This window comes from Thamnophis elegans, chromosome 3, assembly GCF_009769535.1.
Source record: "Thamnophis elegans isolate rThaEle1 chromosome 3, rThaEle1.pri, whole genome shotgun sequence".
NCBI lineage: Eukaryota > Metazoa > Chordata > Lepidosauria > Squamata > Colubridae > Thamnophis > Thamnophis elegans.
In genome coordinates this window covers 80,298,422-80,319,274 of record NC_045543.1, presented here as the reverse complement: position 1 = coordinate 80,319,274, position 20,853 = coordinate 80,298,422, and the positions used below count along the sequence as shown (strand labels likewise).

General features: G+C 35.3%; 1 protein-coding gene across 2 annotated transcripts in view; it reads right to left on the bottom strand.

The window, feature by feature from the left end:
• Positions 1-20,853, bottom strand: part of VPS13A (vacuolar protein sorting 13 homolog A) — a 110,937-nt gene that overhangs the window by 68,239 nt on the left and 21,845 nt on the right. For both annotated transcript variants that reach the window (XM_032214626.1, XM_032214625.1), the window contains exons 10-25: positions 19,471-19,528; positions 18,277-18,404; positions 17,495-17,601; positions 17,045-17,216; positions 14,984-15,046; positions 13,907-14,036; positions 13,555-13,649; positions 12,761-12,903; positions 11,844-12,045; positions 11,634-11,748; positions 11,374-11,510; positions 10,485-10,617; positions 8,864-8,981; positions 5,775-5,913; positions 3,641-3,728; positions 248-417 (exon numbers count right to left, since the gene is read on the bottom strand). In XM_032214626.1, coding sequence (XP_032070517.1) covers positions 248-417; positions 3,641-3,728; positions 5,775-5,913; positions 8,864-8,981; positions 10,485-10,617; positions 11,374-11,510; positions 11,634-11,748; positions 11,844-12,045; positions 12,761-12,903; positions 13,555-13,649; positions 13,907-14,036; positions 14,984-15,046; positions 17,045-17,216; positions 17,495-17,601; positions 18,277-18,404; positions 19,471-19,528 — 1,998 coding nt within the window. The remainder of the gene's footprint in view (positions 1-247; positions 418-3,640; positions 3,729-5,774; positions 5,914-8,863; positions 8,982-10,484; positions 10,618-11,373; positions 11,511-11,633; positions 11,749-11,843; positions 12,046-12,760; positions 12,904-13,554; positions 13,650-13,906; positions 14,037-14,983; positions 15,047-17,044; positions 17,217-17,494; positions 17,602-18,276; positions 18,405-19,470; positions 19,529-20,853) is intronic.

Here is a 20,853-nt window from a genome sequence, read left to right as displayed (position 1 = left end):
AAATATCAAATGATTTGTTCCCTTAATATCAGAACTTGAGATATAGTTGTTAAAGATAAATGTAGCAGATTAGTCTTTGTTCAACCTAGTCATATATGTAAGGAGATACTGATGCCAATCAAATTTAGAAATAAAGCATCTATAATAATAATGATAAAATAAAGACATGAACATAGATTTCAGAAAGAAAACATAAACAGTTTGACAAACAATCACAAATCTTTAATAGCAAAAAGTAAAGCATTACCTCAGATATTTCAAATCTTAATTGGAAATCAGTCATATTTTTCAAAGGTTCTGTTTTTGTTGTGTTTTTTCGGAAGCTACTAGCTCTACTCAGTGAGCCCAAAGGTGCTTCAAAAAATGGTAGGTCTTCCAAAGGACTACTTGGAGCATCATAAAACTCATCCTCAGATTCTAACAGACAGTGCAAGGTAAAATAATAATTATACTACATACTGTAGTGAAAACCCAATATTTACATCTAACATAGGCAGATTTCAGATTCTATTTAGGTATTTGTTTTTATTATTTGGCTCAAGCTCCAAGAGTTACCATCTATATACTAATACAAAAGGTATATGTAGTAATAATTCTGAGATTATTTTTTATTATTGGAATAAAACTGAAATTATAGTGCTTTTACATAAAAATTGAATCTTATTTGTTCTAGTTCTTTTCATTTCAAATGGCACAATTTAAAGAAATTGACCTTTGTTGCTACTGATTAGCAAGTGAAAGTCATAAAACACTGCTGACCTTCAAGCATACATATATTTTCTACTAATTTCTAATATATTATATATATATTATATATATAATACACACACACACACACACACACACACATATACACACACACACACACACACACACACACAGAGTGGGGCAAAAAAGTATTTAGTCAGCCACCAATTGTGCATGTTGTTCCACTTAAAAAGATGAAAGAGGCCTGTAATTGACATCATAGGTAGACCTCAACTATGGGAGACAACATAAAAAAAACAAATCCAGACAATCACATTGTCTGATTTGAAAAGAATTTTTTTGCAAATTATGGTGGAAAAGAAGTATTTGGTCACCTACAAACAAGCAAGATTTCTGGCTCTCACAGACCTGTAACTTCTTCTTTAAGAGGCTCCTCTTGGCCCCACTCATTACCTGTATTAATGGCACCAGTTTGAACTTATTAGGAGTATAAAAAACACCTGTCCACAACCTCAAACAGTCACACTCCAAACTCCACTATGATGAAGACCAAAGAGCTGTTGAAGGCCACCAGAAACAAAATTGTAGACCTGTACTAGGTTGGGAAGACTGAATCTGCAATAGGCAAGCAGCTTGGTGTGAAGAAATCAACTGTGGGAGCAATAATTAGAAAATGGAAGACATACAAGACCACTGATAATCTCCCTCAATCTGGGGCTCCACCCAAGATCTCACCCCGTGGGGTCAAAATGATCACAAGAACGGTGAGCAAAACCCCCAGAACCACACGGGGGGACCTAGTGAATGACCTGCAGAGAGCTGGGACCAACGTAACAAAGGCTACCATCAGTAACACACTACGCCGCCAGGGACTCAGATCCTGCAGTGCCAGACGTGTCCCCCTGCTTAAGCCAGTACATGTCAGGGCCTGTCTGAAGTTTGCTAGAGAGCATTTGGATGATCCAGAAGAGGATTGGGAGAATGTCATATGGTCAGATGAAACCAAAGTAGAACTGTTTGGTAGAAACACAACTCGTCGTGTTTGGAGGAGAGAGAATGCTGAGTTGCATCCAAAGAACACCATACCTACTGTGAAGCAAGAGGGTGGCAACATCATGCTTTGGGGCTCTTTCTCAGCAAAGGGACCAGTACGACTGATCCATGTACAGGAAAGAATGAATGGGGCATGTATCGTGAGATTTTGAGTGCAAACCTCCTTCCATCAGCAAGGGCATTGAAGATGAAACGTGGCTGGGTCTTTCAGCCTGACAATGATCCCAAACACACCGCCCAGACAACGAAGGAGTGGCTTCGCAAGAAGCATTTCAAGGTCCTGGAGTGGCCTAGCCAGTTTCCAGATCTCAACCCCATAGAAAACCTTTGGAGGGAGTTGAAAGTCTGTGTTGCCCAGTGACAGCCCCAAAACATCACTGCTCTAGAGGAGATCTGCATGGAGGAATGGGCCAACATACCAGTAACAGTGTGTGCCAACTTTGTGAAGACTTACAGAAAACGTTTGACCTCTGTCATTGCCAACAAAGCATATATAACAAAGTATTGAGATGAACTTTTGATATTGACCAAATACTTATTTTCCACCATAATTTGCAAAAAAAAATCTTTCCAAATCAGACAATTGTGATTGTCTGGATTTGTTTTTTCATTTTGTCTCTCATAGTTGAGGTCTACCTATAATGTCAATTACAGGCCTCTCTCATCTTTTTAAGTGGGACAACTTGCAATTGGTGGCTGACTAAATACTTTTTTGCCCGTGTGTGTGTTTCTGTGTATGTGTGTGTGTTGCATTTGTGCTGATAAATAAATAAAGGGATACTAGTATAGATCTATTTCAAGCTATTTAGCTCTCATCAGCTGGTCATACCCTTATTGGGATTCGAACCTGGGCTGTATTATATATTAGGCAGTTGTGTTAGTCACTAGGCCACAGGCTCTCCTCCTTTATCAGCTAAGCCAGGGAAATAGGTATGTATTGTGTCACAACCCCTGGTATGCCCAAATATGGGAGGAAGCATACTGCTTCCTTTCTCTGTCTATCGGCTCATCACAAGAGACCAACAGAGACCAACACCTATTTCCCTGGCTTAGCTGATAAAGGAGGAGAGCCTGTGATCTAGTGGCTAATACCACTGCCTAATATGTAATACTGCCCAGGTTCGAATCCCAGTAAGGGTATGGCCAGCTGCTGAGACCTAAATAGCTTGAAATAGTTCTATACTAGTCTCCCTTTATTTATTTATCAGCACAAAGGCAACACAAATGTAACAAAAGCAACAGTAAAAATATTGGCTTTCTGTCTGGATGGTCTCTTGTGATGAGCCGATAGACAGAGAAAGGAAGCAGTATGCTTCCTCCCATATTTGGGCATACCAGGGGTTGTGACACGATAGATAGATAGATAGATAGATAGATAGATAGATAGATAGATAGATAGATAGACTGCATGTAAACACATATAAAATAATGAAATTCTGATACATAAATACATACATTACCATTAAACTATTTTCTTTTGTGGCAACCAGTGTTACATAAGATACAGAAAATAAGTAATAAAAAATCAAGAGTGAAGAAAAAAAATTCTAACTAAATCTAGTTTGCAGAAACACAAATTATTATACATGTTCATGTCTTTTTGTCATAGATAGATTTATATATTGCCTTTTGGTATTAAACTTCTCACTGCAATTTCCACTGCAGTTAGCATAATATCATGATTGATCTACCCTTGCCAATTCTCACTTCCATATAAAAAAGCAAAGAGAAATATGCTCTTTTCATAGCTATTTCCCATTCTTCTGATAGGCATTTATTCCTTGCAACAGATGTCATTATCTAGTATTTTTTCTAACATTTACAAAGTATTTTATAAGAAAACATTACTAGAATAAATAAAAATGAAATGAACATTTACCACTTGATCCAGCTATTGAAAGATGTTCTAAAAATGGAAGTACTGAGGTTGACATTTGAGGCGTTGTTATCAGAGAAGATGCTTGAAGCTGCAGTACAAAAGCAAAATGTAATCTTCTTTAATTCAGGAATATATTACTCCTTTAGCCAATATAAACATTTTCCTATTTTTTCTGGTTATTCAAAGTCAGTAAGCTATAACAAGATCAATAATAATAGTAAATATCAAAATATCAAAGTACAACAGCTAATTAAAAATGAGACAAGACTTACAAATCTCCTCTTTTTAAAAAAATGTGATGCTAACAATAATGCCAACCAGGGAGTAAATATAATGAAAAATAACTGAACAAAACAATACAGGAGTTGCTATTTAGCAGAAATTTATTACGTAGGAACAAAAAATACTTGAGGAACAATGTTATTGTTTCTTTGAATTTAAGTAATTGTTTTAAGTAAAACAATTGCTTAAATATATCTTCTATCTGCTCTCAGATATTAAGAATAGATGGAAGTGCTTCAGGTATAGCGAGTAAGCAGATCTGTACAGAAGGTAGGCCTTCAGTTTCTCCTAATTTTAGATGACCTAGCTACTCTTTGAACTGAACTCAGAAACAAAGCAAAACCCAGCACTGTTTCTCAAAGTAGAAATTGCATGCTTCCATATCATGCAAATTTAATTTAAACTGTATTATGTACCAGATCAATTTTTCAATGTTTCACAAAATTGACCATATAGTAGGAAGACAGTCATTGGGTTATGATGGTAATTGGAAACAGAATTTCTCTAAGTGATGCAGTTGTGCATGTCACAATGTATCATTTAAATGATGGCAATCAAGGTAGTCCTAGTTGCCATTGTTAACCGAAGACCTGGCTTGGTCCTTCCCAAGTCTCAACAAGGTAAGCGACTGCCTCTTCTTCAATTCTTCCCATTCGCTTATCTAGCCCTCGTCTCTGCCCTTTCAGTTACCCTGTACTCTACTGCCTCTGTAACCCTGTGCTCTGCTGGTTCTGCTACCCTACACTCCTCTGGCCCTGCTATCTTGCACTTGTTATCCCTGGCACTGTCAAAAACAATTAACTATACATCAAGCAAGATGATAAAGCTAGCTGGACAGCAGGGCCAAGGTCAATAGAGTGACAGAGCTTCAGAATGCAAGGCAACCAAAAGGACAGAGATGGGGTGGGGGGTGGGAAATGATGACAGCAACCAGGCAGTTGTAGTGCAGGCTGACAAACACCTGATTTTTTATTATGTGACTGCATGAATATTGCAACAGCCATAACTTCAGGGACCAGGTATTAACTACCATTTGTTCAGCATAGCCGTAACTCCAAATTGTTTTTATACAAGGGTTACCTACAATCCAACAGTCTGAATATAACTTGTCTAACAGCTAAAACTGGTGGCTTGCCTACTAGCCAAAATTGCTGGCCAGTACCTGAAAAATCAAAGTTAAATCCAGATCCAAAAACATCTGTACACATCAAATCTGCAGCTTCTGAGTAAGTTCTAATAAAAATGAATTCCTGGTTCTCAATGGATTATCTAGCCTTTTCTAAATTAGTTTTTGATTTGTTTGCCCATTACAATTCAAAAACTAACTTGAGATTAATATTTTCTTGGCTGTGATGGAAAGACAGAATTAGAAATTCTTTCTCATTGAGTCAACAGTCCACATGATAGTATGAATTATCAGAATAAAAATAAACCATGTACTCTCAAGCTTCTTTCTCACATCACGGATCTAATTTTAATGCTCTTCTGCTCTTGTTCTTGAAACTACAAGAAATGTACCTTAATGCAGTTTACATGGATATGACATGGAAGATTCATTAAGAAGTTCACTATCATGACAAATTCACCATAGCAGCAAGACAGTAAGAGATTGAAACAATTTCTAAAAACTTGTAATTTTTCCTAATTGCTATTTCCTCACAATACACTTTTCTATGCTGGCAAATTATCACAGAAAAAAAGAAAATAAAGGCCTTAACTAAATATTTGTTTATATGACTTCTGCTAATTATTTCCTTTGTACAAAATAAGAAAATATCACATCAATCAAATACTTCATTGTGATTAAATTGGCCAAGAATCTTTTGTGTTATAAATGAACATTTAAACTTGCCTTGGGAGGTTGTAGAACAGCTGTGGAGTCAGGTGAATTTTTTGGTTTTGGAATGCTGTCAATAAGTTCCAGAATAGATTTTAATTTCTCATCTGAGATATTGAAAGAAAGTAATGGCAGCTCACCATACATTTTGTACCTAAAAAAGAAATAACCATTAGAATTTGTGCAGCTTAAAATCAAAACAAATAAAAATAACAACAAAAAGCATCATTTTAAAAACAAGACAAATAAAACCATATAAAAACCATCATAAAATACACACAACTCACAGCCCACAAACCCATTTATCAAAACAATCAGTATAGCCACTGCACCAGTTCCACCACATTCCCCTGTCTCCACGCCCATTGGCAAAACCATGTCTTCAGTGTGTTATCCAGCTTTAGGATAAACTTGGGATATAAATGATAGTCCTATTACAGATAGGCAACCACCTTCTTGGAATTGGAAACAAAATAAGTAAGTGCTTTTCGCAATGTACAACAGAGATTATTTCACATTTGTAAATACAGATAATCCTTGACTTGTAACAGTTCATTTATTGACTGCTCAAAGTTGCAACAGCATTGAAAAGTTATTTATTACCGTTTTTCATCCTTACAGCACCTCCATAGTTATGTGATAAAAATTCAGATGCTTGACAACTGACTCATATTTATGACAGTTGCAATGTCCCTCAGTCATGTGATCACCTTTTGTGATTTTTGACAAGCAGTCAATGGGGAAGCCACATTCATTCAAAACCATGTTATTAACAGATGCACTGATTCACTTAACAACTGTGGCAAGATAGATTGTAAAATGGGGCAAACTCACTTAACTATCCTGCTTAATAACAGAAATTTTGGGCTCAGTTGTGGTCATAAGTTGAAGACTACCTGTAATCATGAGTATGAGAGAGTGAATTCAGTGGATGATACTAAGTTAATGAAAAGAAAAACTTCGGGTATCCCCAAGTTCTATAAAAGTTGCAAATGCATTATATATCCATACATCTTTATAAACTAACAACACAACAGGATATTAAACAGAATTGGTATACTACAAATTAATACTAGTCACTTTTTAATCATCTCTATTATGAAAGAAACAAATGAAATATATTTCTGTCTCAACTCAAAAGTTGCCCATCCAATTTTTGGATTATCCAACACGCATGGTTATTACCATGACTCAGTGGTCTTAAATGTAAACTAAAGTGCTAAATTACTAGTCTATAGTATTCCAGATCTGCTACTGTAAAGAAATGGCCTCTCTCTTAAATTTACAGATAGCTTTGAAAACCTGGCTTTGGTTTATTTATTATTATGGCTTGGTCACACAGTTAGCAAGATGTTTAGACAGGATTTGGCATTTTTGTCCACCTATTGAATTCTTCCCAAGGACCTTAGAAAGACAGATGCTGTTCTTTGATTATGTTATTGTTATGTTTATTATTTAATAAATGTCCCTGTTTTGCTTTGTGGATATTTTTCTTTATGAGTTTATTTAATCTGGGCTGTGTATCTGATTTGAACTTTTTAGCTGTTTTTTTCATGTTTTGTATACCAATCAGAATCCATTGAATTGAGGGGTGATTTAATGAATAATTGAACACTTCTCTATGAAGTGCAAATCATTTACCAAGGTAACCATAAAAACAATCCAATACCCAAGCATGAGATAGATATAGATAATCCATGCCATAAACAAATGTGGGGAGGAAGAAAATACAGTGGGTAGCTTTCTATACAAAGTTTAACTGCTTATTACAATGGAAAGCTGGAGAGAAATGAAAAAAAAATCTTTGAAAGGAAAATCAATAACAGGAGTAATACTAAATACCATAAAATAATGCAGCGCTTTTTCTAAAACTCTTGAATTACTGGTCTGAGCATATATTCCAAAGCAAGACATAAATTTGAAGGTCATTTCTAATAGTCACCAAAACTAAGCTTTAAATAAGCTTTTATGGGACAAGACTTTGATCTCAATGCAGCAGGGGTATGTTCCAGCTGCTGCTATTGCCAGTTTGCTCAGAGATGTGCCAAGCACACATGCGTTTGGCATTTGATGTGCATGCATGCGCAGTGTAACAAAAATTGCTCTGCGCATGCGGCAAAAACAAAATGGTGCCACCTCTGGCGCTGAGAGAACCAGTTTGGGGGCGTGGCAGGCCTGTGTCACTGCTGGTTCCAGCAACCCAGGTCACCAACTTACTACAGGTTCAACTGAATTAGTCCGAATTGGTAGGAACCCATCTCTGCAATACAGGTAGTCCTTGACTTACAATAATTTATTTAGTGATGGTTTAAAGTTATAATGGCACTGAAAAAAGTGACCTATGGCTGTTTTTCATACTTAAGATCGTTGCACCACCAATTTAGAGCATATCAAATTTTTCAACTTTCAATTTCCAAATATTAGGGGTCCTCAAAAGTTGTGATATGCCTTGGGGATTGTAAAGATATTTTGTTAATTTAATATAATTTAGATATGCTTGGTAAGTAACTACACAAATATCATAACTTTTAAACATTTTATTTGTTTCATTCTCCATGGTCACATGAAAAAATTTGGATGCTTGGTAACTGGTTCATACTTATCACGGTTGCAGAGTCCCGGGGTCAGATGATCATCTTTTGCAACCTTCTGACAAGCGAAGTCAACACGGAATCCAGATTCACATGATAACCATGTTCTTTAACAACTATCATGACTCACTTAACAAATGTGGCAAGAAAGGTCATAAAATGAGGCAAAATTCACTTAATAAATGTCTCATTTAGGAACAGAAATTTTGGGCTCAGTTGGGATCACGTAAAGGGCTATCTGAAGATGATTTATATGGCAATAAAATGATGTTACCATGAAATAGCTACCCCCGAGTAAACTAAAAAACTAATCTAGGAAGTTGGTCTGATTTCCAGATTTGATTACTGGGTTCAATATTCTGCTATTTTGGGGTACCAAGTAGTCAATTGGATTTGCTGGTAGAAGGTCAACAGATATTGAAGAAGTATATAATCATAGTCTCCATCAAATGAACAATATATATAGTAACAGTAATAATAGTAATAAAATAGTTATAATTGATGCAGTAATACTTGGGCATTCTTGCATCTGTTACAACCATTGCTCTGTTCAATTCCATTTTCACATCCAGAGGTTGCAAGATATGTTGAGATGACAACTGTAATCTACGAGCATCCTCCCACTTTTCATCTAGAAATGAAAAAATATTTCTTGTAAGAAACTTCAAAAACAATAATATTACAGTTCAATAGATGCTTTTGAAGTGTTTTTCATCAATTTTAAGAAGCTTGGTTACATCATTGCTGATGCTAATTTAAAGCTACAAAGAGAAACTTTATACTAATTTTAGTATCATCTTTCAATAGATAGAAGAGGAATGACAGGGTTTGTTGGAGCTTTTAAAAATCAAGGTGACTAGTTCCCCTTATTTCTCACTTGCTCTGGAATAGTCCTATGATTCCTATGAACTAGTTTGGGGGTAGAGTGCCTTCACTGCAACTCTCATACTCTGTAGGTAAACTATGCCCAGAAAAACTCTATCACTCCTCGGTATCCTAAACTGCCTGGGTGAGCCATGATAAGCTGCCTTGCTTTGTTGTTGTTGTTGTTGTTGTTGTTGTTGTTGTTTTACCAGAGCTCCCAGCCTAGCTTCTTGATGTATTGACCGAGACTTCCTGTTTCTCCAGTTAGTATTCTAATAATGGAGGAGATTCAGCTCAGATGCCTGCAGCATTCTAAAAAGTATTAAGTGCTTCTATCTGCACTGCCTTTCTTGGCTTCTATGATGATCCTGTATCCTGCTGCTTGCTTCCCCTGCTATGCTCCAGGCCTTAGAGGATATCCATATTTTGAAGTAGAAGAATAGTGTCTGATTCTTTTCTACCGAGAGATATTTTGAAATCTGCAAAATACATTGCAATAAATAAATTGCAATTTGTTTCTATCGACTGCTGGTTAGCAGAGTTCATCACATTTGCTCTTATGCAACTTCTGTTATTGGCTATGAATTCTCTAAAACTTGATTTCTTCAAAGCTAGCAAAAGATATTTTTTGGGTTGCTATTCTTAGCAACAATGAAACAACACTCACTGTTGGAATTGGTACAGTAGTCACTGAACCACTATGCCCAACTACATAACATACTCTTATTACAGAGCAAATTGGCAGACAGAGCTGGGACAAATGGTTTCCCCCTCTTCTGTAAAGTTTCTCTGAAGCAGGTTATTGATGGTGGTTCTTCCATTTTTAAAACCATGCTCATCTTCTTCCAATTCAGTTTTCCTCAATACGTGTTCAGCATAGAAGATAAATAATGGAAGAGTATGCATCTTCTCTCATTTTTTGCCAGTCTGTTTTTCTGTGCACTGTTTGAATTATGGCTTTCTAATCTGGGAATACGTTTTGCATGAAGACAATGAAATGTTCTGGGATTCCCATGTTTTTAAGAACATTCTACAGTCTTAATATGATTGACACAATAAGTGGCCTAATATTATGAACTAACCTAGATAAATTTGACTCTTATTTTGTAAAGAGAAAACTATGTTTAGCTGAGCCTTAATGAGATGATTCTCATTAAAAGTGATAACTTGCTCAAGATGAAAGAAGCCATAGGGAAGGGAAATTTACATAGTACATTAAACAAGGATATTCCAAGTTATTCCTTAAAAATCAACAAAATTTAATACTTACCATGTCTGCTATAAAGTAGCTGTATACTACTGAGTTGAATGTCAAACCTTTCATATGCTCTTGACATAATATCTTCAAGAGCACTTTCGCCAACTTTGATATCTGACAAGGTGGACCGACATTTACTACTCATCTTAAAAAAAAGATAACAATAGAAATAGTCAATACATACTTCAAGAATAGATTACAAATAAACCTAAGGGCTCTGTACAAATCAATCAGAGAACACCCTGAGCTACACTGCATCGAGCATTGTTCTCTATATCGAGCAAAATCAAGAATGTTACCCGCTCCACCTCATCTTGCACCTCTTGCCTCCTTCAGCATTTCTCATTCTATTAATGTTTTGTCCCTCACCCTATAGCCCAAAGTGACATTATTATTGTTTTTTCTACAGGTTAAGGTCGATCAGCTTGGTAGATTGGACTGAATCCTTGGCCCAAGGTTTCCAATTTCCATAATACTGAATTTTGAAAATATCGCCTAATACTGTTAAGTCTTAGTCAATATTGCCTAATACTGTTAAGTCTTCAAATTATATCATCACATGTATATTTTCAAAACTGTGGAAATTAATGTACATGATTTAACTGAATTATATAATATTCTCTCTGTGTGTAAAAATATCTTCTAAATCAAATTTGATTCCTGGTTAATTCAAGAAAGATCCATTTTCATGGCAACTATATGGAAATGGTTTGGTCTGCCCTCTGTCCCCACTGCCTAGTTTATTCCCATCATCCTATTCCCAAATCTCCAACCAGACAGTACCCAGATTAAATGTGATAAATGAACTCTGTTAAACTCAGATAAGGTCAGCCAATAATTATAAAACGAATAACATAAACATAGAATATAAGCATCTTTTTTTGGAATTTGAAGGGGTTACCTTTAAATGACCTAGATCCAAAAGTAGCTTATTTGATGTAGCTTCGTAAAATCCATTTTGTGGAACAATGACATAGGAAGACATAAGATTTATTTTTAAATCTAACACCTTCTGGGTTTCTATAACATACACTAATCCTAGACAAAAAAGTAAAAAAAAATGTATTAGTAATTGGGCTAGATCCAGCTCCTCACACTATGATAGCTGTTACAATGTGTATTCAGTGTGTGTGTGTCCGTGTGTGTAAATAAATAATTTACCGGTAGCTGTCTTGTCACGAAATTCTTCCAATTTTGTTAAGGTTGCTGAAGTTATTTGCTCTAAATGAACATCACTTGGGGGTCGGAAGAAATCAATTAAACTATTCACGGTCATCTGATAAGTATATAAAAGGACAATGATGTATATTCTGAATGTAGAAGGTGGGTCATTTTAAAACTTAATTTGTAGAATAGACATTTTCTACTTACGGCATCATATATTATTTCCAAAGGCTGTGACTCTATTATTAGTCTCTGATTGCAAGTATCATCTAAGGGATTGGTTTCAAACATTATTGTGAAAAGTGATGCATTGTGCTGTGAATGGACTGTGTGAGAGGACAGCAAACAGGGTACTGTTTTTTTCTGAGCCATGCCCTGAACTTCAAATGCACTTACGCTTGATTCAAATCTGAAAAATAGAACCAAAGGACATACATGCATAAGGGCACAAATACACAAATGCATTTAATGTACACAACACACACACACACATACAAAAGAAGTTACTACAGAGTTTTTGCTCCATGCTCTCTCATAATGTAATAATCAGACAATTACAATGGAAAATGAAGGCTTTTGACTTTTTTGCCAATTACATTTTTCTCACATCGCTGAATAGGATCAAAGGACAAAAAATTCCATTTACACAAAAAAGTGGTCTTTACTTAATTGCTGCATTTATATCTTGCTTTTCTTCTAAGAGATCAAGGCTGAATGGTCCCTCCTCTAAATATTTTTCATCAGAACAACTTTCAAAGTACCTAATTCCCTGACCAAAATCCAACACTAGAACTACTACGTATAACGCCATACTAACCCTTGGGTAGTTTCTTTAGACATAGATCAAATATCAAATAACAATAACATATTTTGTATGTCTTTTTTTTTTGTATCTTCTTAAATTTTTTGTAATGCCCTCAAAATATTATCTTCCATAAAATATGTTTCAAGGTTCTTCATGTGAGGAGGAAAAACAAACCTGGAAAAAAGCTATCAAAGAGCACAAAACCAAAAGGAAAACCAAGGGGACAGGATACAGAAAGTCACACATGGCCACTCATCCAGAGAAAAGCTCCAACTATTTAATCTCTATTTCTATTTACCTACCTATAACAAATGCCTACCTTATTGCTTCAGCACCAGGGCGTTGTGCTACTGTTGTACGCAGATCAATTAATGCAAGTTTTATCAGCTCAGGCTTCTCCTTGTTTTCCCTGATTAGCACTGACATGCTTATTAATTTTACATAAAGCTTCATAGCTTCATACTATGCAAATTAACAAAAAAATATCATTAACTGAAGAACATTTTAACCAAACATTATTAATGATTACATCTGAAATTCAGAAAATTAATCATTATGTATGAAATTCAAAGTAGTGAACTGGACTGAACACACAACACCAAATTTAGAAAAATGCCTTCTATGGAATGTTTTCTAAGTTAATTATTTAAAATAATTTTAAAAATTAATAATTCTAATAATTTAACTTTAAATAATTAAAAGATCACTCAGAATATTCTGAATGGTCTATCATGAGGGGACAACACAAATAATCCCTCTCTTCCTCAAAGAAGATTCTCCCTTACTCTAATGGAAATTAAGCTTAGTTAAGGACCAATTAATATTTAATGTCTGCACCAATTAATATTTAAAGTTTTAGGAAATGGATTTAGGACAAAGGCCTGCGGGCCCATAGTTCTCATGTGTCCTATCCCAACTACAAAAGTCTGGTTCATTTACGCTTCAATATGTAAGCAAGCAAGCAAGCAAGCAAGCAAGCAAAGAAACAAACAAATTATTTAATTCTTAGGTCTATGTATTAATTTGTACTCTAGATATAATTGTTCATTATAAGATACCATTGCTTTTAAAAGTCCAATGTTTGCTGATCTATCCTACCCAAATCATACCCACCGTTTTTGGCAATGTTGGATCGACAGCAGTTTCACTATATCCAATTGCTGCATAGAGTTTATCTTTTTCTTGTGGAGTCATGAACTGTTCAATACCTGCAATAGCAAATTTTACTACATTCAATAAAAACAAGCATGTTTTTCATATGGAAGCATTCTATACCAAACACACTGCATAAAGAGTTCCAATTTTTTTTTTACAATTACAGCTTTGTTAAATGCTTAAATCTACTCCATTAGTGGAAGCAACTTTACCGTTTCTAATAGCTAAAGGTACTATTTGATGTTTAATCCTAGTGAAAGCTCATTCCAGCACTATGCAAATTGTTAGATCAAAACTGCCATCTTTATACCTTTTGGTTCTTGTTTTGTTTCACTGCTCTTTCCTCCAGACCATCCCCACATCCAACTAAACCAGCCACCAGAGTTTTCATCATCTTGTTTAGCACCTGGTTTGAAAATCTTTAATCCAGCTTTAATAGCCTATTATGCAAAACAAAGCAGACATTAACATTGCTAATTGTATAACATCAAATAATTTCTTTATTTTATCAGTTATAAAGAAAACCTAGCAAGGTGCCTGAAGAAATGCAACCTAATCTGAGCATCTCTTTGAAATGGGTAAATCTGAAGCAGTAGTAGTGTTTTCATCATATAAATTCATACTACTAAAAAGTAGCAACTGCTATTTTAACTCTGTGCATAAGATTAAATAACTCTCATTTTGGAGCTTCATCTTTGAAAAGTATTATCCCATAATTGACAATCCTTTTCAAGTTACCGTTATATTGCCAGAACCAAATTAAAATATCTGCAATGGACAGATGACTTGCCAGCTCCTATAACCCAGGAAATCAGGAATCTTCTCTCATCCTTCAGGCTTCCCCCACTCCTTCTTAGAAACCCAGCTTCCTCCCTCTTTCTTAGAAATCTAGCTCAGCAAACTCTGTGGAAATAGGAAATCCAGGCAAGCCAGCTGGGTCCCTTGCCATCACCACTAATCTCTTTCAGAAAACATGTACCGCCTAATTGCAGATATTGTCATCCAGATCTTGCAGTTCTTAACACCTTATCAGCAAAGGTAAAAAGCTCAGGAACTTTTTATAATGCACAATAATTAAATTGAGGTGGTCACAAAAGGTGATCACATGACCCAGGACATTGCAACTGTCATAAATCTGAGTCACTTGCCAAGTATCTGAATTTTTATCAGGTTGTGGAAAATGCGGCCATGTTCATAAGCGTGAAAAAGATAATAAGTCACTTTTTTCAGTGCTATTGTAAGTTTGAATAGTCATTAAATGAATGGTTGTAAATAGAGGACTACCTGTATTAATTTCATAATCCGGATGGTTTTCATTATACTTATAATCTACATTATAAATGCTAAAATAAAGACACTTGTATAGTGTAGTTTAGAAGACATTTACCTCAAATTCTGCCTGTTGTCTTGCTAGAGTGATGTTGAATATATCTAAAGTCTTCTCTAGATCCTATAAAGAAAAGTACATTACATACAATTTATTTATTTAAATATATTTCTACAGTTTCCATCACTAAATAATATGGTTGTAAGGTGTAATGTCATGTGACTTCACTGCATATAGATGGCAGTCTTGGTTGTTATTATTAAGTGAAGACTCATGGGTCATTATGTAATGACTTCACATGACCATATCTTCCAAGTTCCTGCCAATGACTTTGCTTGTAGGAAACTAATAGGGAATGGCTTGTTGCAATATTGTAATCATGAGCTATGTGCCAAGTCACAATTGTGTGGCTGAAGGGATACTGCAAAGGCCAAAAGCCAAAACTCCAAGACTAGTTATAAGTCCCCTTGTTGTTCCAAAAGTGCTTTTTCAAGAGGCAACAATCCTTCCAACAGTTCCAAGAAGGCTCCACACCCATTTGCACTACTCAGGGAACTCTGAGAAGACAGAAAAACCTCCAAGTGGCTTCAATGACACTCTAAAAGAATGCAAAGGAATATCAATCCTCACCAATCAGTCCGAGTTGAAGGAGCTTCTTGGATGAGAAGCAAAACATCTTCAAAGAAAAACCAGAAAGGCCAGTTGCCTCTTGAAAAAGCACCCTTGGGTGAACTATGACCTGGATGACTGAGAATCTCTATAGACAAGTCCCCTTGTTTTGCATGGTTGTGGGTTTGAGTAATCACTGAACAAATGAACATAAACTACCTGTAGTACCATTTTTAACAATCAAAGATTCATAAGTTGCTATAGCATATCCTTACTCTAAATCAAGTACTATTATTCCAGATTTCCACCTACAGCAAAAATCTTGGCATCTTCTTAGAAAATTAAGAAAAAAATATTATATATTGCCAGCGAGCTTCCATTTTGAGATGACAAGATTCAAATCAAACCTGCAACCACAATATAACACGCACCCCCAATAACTCCTAGCATGAATTGTACCAATAATTGTGTCTGTTTGTAGGCCTAAATCTCTGAAAGGTTTAAGGTATCTATTTTTATTATCAAAAATTCCAAAATGTCAAGCAGATTTTTCTCATTTCTTATTCCAAAGGGCAAAAGATATCTTAATTATTGTTGAATTAAAATTGGGAGAAGCTATTTTTATCCCTATTCCCTGTCCATGCCCCTGATATGCATACATAGTTGGAACCTTCATGGACAATTAGTTTTGGTATTCAAAATATATAGTGTAGAAGACAACTGGCAAAAGGAACTTCCCCTTGTTCAACTGAGGAAAGAACTGGAGAAAACAAGATACACCCCTTCCTGAAAAGGTGTTCTCTCAATCCAATCAACTGGACAACTTCTACCTGGTGGATTATCTCTTACAGTCAGAGTTTATGCCTGGGAATGGGACAGAAGTCACACTTGCCAGCACAACCAGGATGGAAAAGGGAGCTCTCCTGCTGTTTCTGCACCTCTCAGATGCACTTAGTACCAATGACCAGTGTTCACTGGTACTGCTTCTGAGAATTGGGTGTAGATGTTACCATTTTATAGTAGTTCCACTGTTTCCTGAGTGATAGTAACAGAATTGGACTTAGAGAGACGTTAGTAATAGCTTTTTTGCATTAATAGTACCATACATTCCAGACAATGGAAAGTAATTTATCTACTCTATTCTGTCCTGGTCAGGCCCATTTGGAATACTTGGGATGGTAACTAACTGGCAAGTTCACAAGAAAGCTTCCAAAATGGTAAAGGGAGGCCAGAAGTAAAATCTTGTGAGGAACAGTTGTGCATTGGATATTTTTAGGCCACAGAACAGAAAACTAAGCATTCAAATATTTGAAGTGTTATCCAAAGAAGGCAGGGTAGACTAGACACGATAGGACTGACCAGAATCAATGGAAACCATAATGAAGAAGATTCAGGAAAGCTGTCAGGAGGAACTTCCTGTCAGCCAGTGGAGATTTATAAATAAATACATTCATTATATTTTGGAAAACAATTTGTAGTTTGTGATAAAGATATTAATTTTAAACCTCTAACCTCCAACATAAACAAACTCTCTTGTGTAACTTTCTTTGAAGTTATTTTTATTTTATAAAGCTCTTTATAACTTTTCACTTGATTCCTATGGTATCGAATATGTTCCCAAGACCACATTTGTAGCTTAGGTTGGACGTTTACTTCAAGAATGCCTTGTGTAACATATTGCCACCTAATAGAAAAAGGAAAAAAATGTTAGGACATTTTAAAGCAAAGATAATATTTCTATTTAAATTATATTTTAGTAAAGCAATCTTCACAAATTAATTTATAATTCTTGATTCTCTTCCCCAAAATACAAAAATTAAATCTATTACTTTATTAATAAGAGTACTTATGAAATTCTTTCCTATCAAGTTTTTTTGGGATTTTGAATTCCAATTTATGAGAATATTCTAACAGAAAGTCCATCAGAATTGTAGAAGTTTCCAAAAGTTATTGGATGTGTACCATTTCCTGGCATTGTTGTGAACAGGAACCTCTGGCCTATATTTCCTATATGGTAAATTCCGGGTCATCATATCAATTGATTCAAGAAGTTCCATAATACTGAAATACTGGAAGAAAAAAATGCAATAAGATATTTATTACTAATATGGTATAATAATTACAACAAAATGTAACAGTATTTGCCTTAAAAGTTACATTATTTTAAGGTCGAATACAGTGTAACATTAGAAGCTTTCATTTTATAACAACAATGGAGTATTTAACTTTGAGTTAAAGTAATAATTGTTCCAAGAAAAATCTGTTCTTTGGCAGATATATTTATTTCAAGTTGTTCACAAATCAATACTGATACGAATACATGATTAAAAATCCCCATGGCTATATGGAAAGTGGTGTAAAAGTGAATGATGTTGGGAAGTATTCAGTCGATGCCCAACAATATGGCTAAAAATTCAGGAGTATGAAAAGTCCCATCTTCAAATAGCAGTGTTATTGATTAATTGACTGTGCATTTGACTTAGTATTGATTCCTGGTGGTTGTCTGACAAGTCTACAGTTTTCTTGGTAATATTTTGGAAGTGGTTTGCCATTGTCTGCTTCCTGGGGCACATTTTCGACACTTAAATAACCTTGATATACAAGGCTACTCAAATGTAAATTTGGGAATTCTTTCAAGGATTACCGAAAACTATAGCCATAAAAAGATGCAAATAGAACAATGAGAATTTAATTCAGGAAATAAAAAAGCTTGCTATAAAAATCTGAATCATTTGTGCCGTTACCTGTGGTTTATTCAGTTCAATGGTTATATCCTGAAGATTTACATCCAGATCTAGCTTTGGTGCAGAAAAGTCAAAATCAGATCGTGGATTCATACGAAGTTTGGCTTTAGCTGAAATCGGACGGAATACTAAAAAGCAGAATTTTAGATAAAGTTAATCAAGAAACAAATAGTTCATAGATCCCCCCCCCCCAAAAAAAAAATATATATGGATGTTCCTTATGGAGGGATAAGAAAACAAGATTCACTTTTTAGGCACCAAAAGCTAAATTTTATAATCAGTTGCCCAACTAGGGACAAGGCTATACTATGTTTGCTCACATGTAGCATTCTGGAGAATAAAACGAAGATTTTACTATAATCTCTATAATCACCAAGCGACATCAATATTGTAGTGTAACATACTATGATAATGCAAAAAAGGTGAAATTATACCAATAAAATGTTAAGTTCAGTCCTAATTGGGTAGTTTAGTGCCAAACACTATCTTATAATGAAACCAGTTTTTGTTTCTTTAGATCTATAAATATATATAGTTTTCAAGGTAATAAATGCCTCTTTGTATTTTATCCAGCAGTAAATCAGCAATCAGTGTAACATTTTAGCTCAGACATAATATCCCCAAGTTCCTTACAAAACTAATCTAAGCACAATTGTCTATGTTAAATGAAGTTTTTGGACTACCATATTTTTCGGAGTATAAGACGCACATTTTTCCCTCAAAAAAGAGGCTGAAAATCTGGGTGCGTCTTATACACCGAATACAGCATTTTTGGCCTCCCGAAACCCTGCCTCCTTTGCAAAAAGGCTGTGCATGGTCTTTAGGAGGCTTCCAGAGTGCTCATGGGAACTGGGAAGGGCAAAAATGAGCAAAATATGGGCCAGTTTTTGCTCATTTTTGCCCCTTCCCCCAGTCCCTAGGAGCACTGTATAAGCCTCCTAAAGTCTATGTATGCCCAATTTTTTTGACAAATAACGAGCCTGTTTTTGCAAAAAATGGGCCATTTGTGGGAGGTCTGCAGAGTGCAAAACCTTTTTTTAAAAAAATTTGCCTCTTCAAAATCTTGGTGTGTCTTATACTCCAGTGCATCGTATACTCCGAAAAATACAGTAAATAAATAGGTAGCTCCAAGAAGAAACTATACTTATGCTTATTGTACTCCACATGTAAATTTAGGAAATATTAAAAACTTACCAAAACTATAGCCTTCTGGAATCACATTAGTGTTTGCAATTCCATATTTTAAATGACTCTTTTTGGAGACAAAAATTGAATTGAAAATTTATTCACAATAAAAATGCAAAAATCAATATAAACCAAATAGACTATTTTTCCCAAGCAATATTTTAGACTGATCAATGTTAAGTTAAAATACAGAGACCCAAGGTATCTCTTACACAGGTTCAATAATTATATCTATATATCACGCAGAAGAGGTTCCTGGTTTAAAAATGTGGGAATAGGTATTATGATAATACGCTGAAATATAAATATTAAATCACCCTTAGAATGCTAAATCACAGTAGACAACTGTCTAAATCAGAAGAAGAAAATAGATAAAACTAATCTGACCTCTGACCTCTGTTAAGATCTGATTGAAAAAAATATGAGGAAAACAATCATTCCTCCCCTTATTTAATGAAGAATAAAAAAGTTATGATAAAGTAATGGGGGATTTTAAGTACCCTGACATCAACTGGGAAACAAACTGCACCATGTGGAAGATCCAACAGGTTCCTAACGAACCTAGCAGACACTTTTGTTTTCCAAAACATAGAGAAGGGAACAAGGGGATCAGCCATATTGGACTTAATTCTCACTAACAGAGAGGAAATGATAGAAGGTGTTGAAGCCATAGGAACCCTGGGGGCAAGTGACCATCCAATATTGGAATTCAACATCATGCAAACACAAGTAGTAGAACAAAGTCAAACTAGAGACTTGGGCTTTAAGAGAGCTAATTTCACTTAGAGAGAGCTTGGTAAGAATTCCATGGATGAGAATCCTTAAGGGAAAAACAACTCAAGAAGCTTGGGAAATTTTGAAAAATGAGATTACAAAAGCCCAGTCTAGCACAATACCAATGAAGAAAAATAACAGCTCCCAAAAGAAACCAGCATGGCTGCATAAAGAACTCTCTGACAAATTGAAAGACAAAAAAAGATAAGTATAAAAAGTGGAAAGAGGGGAACATAACTAAGGCAGAATATCAGCAAATAGCCTGAGCCTGTAAAGATAATACAATACAATACAATAGCAGAGTTGGAAGGGACCTTGGAGGTCTTCTAATCCAACCCCCTGCCTAGGCAGGAAACCCTATACCGTTTCAGACAGATTGCTATCCAACATCTTCTTAAAGACTTCTAGTGTTGGGGCATTCACAACTTCTGGAGGCAAGCTATTCCACTGATTAATTGTTATAACTGTCAGGAAATTTCTCCTCAGTTCTAAGTTGCTTCTGTCCTTGATTTGTTTCCACCCATTGCTTCTTGTTCTACCCTCAGGTGCCTTGGAGAATAGATTGACTCCCTCTTCTTTGTGGCAACCCCTGAGATATTGGAACACTGCTATCATGTC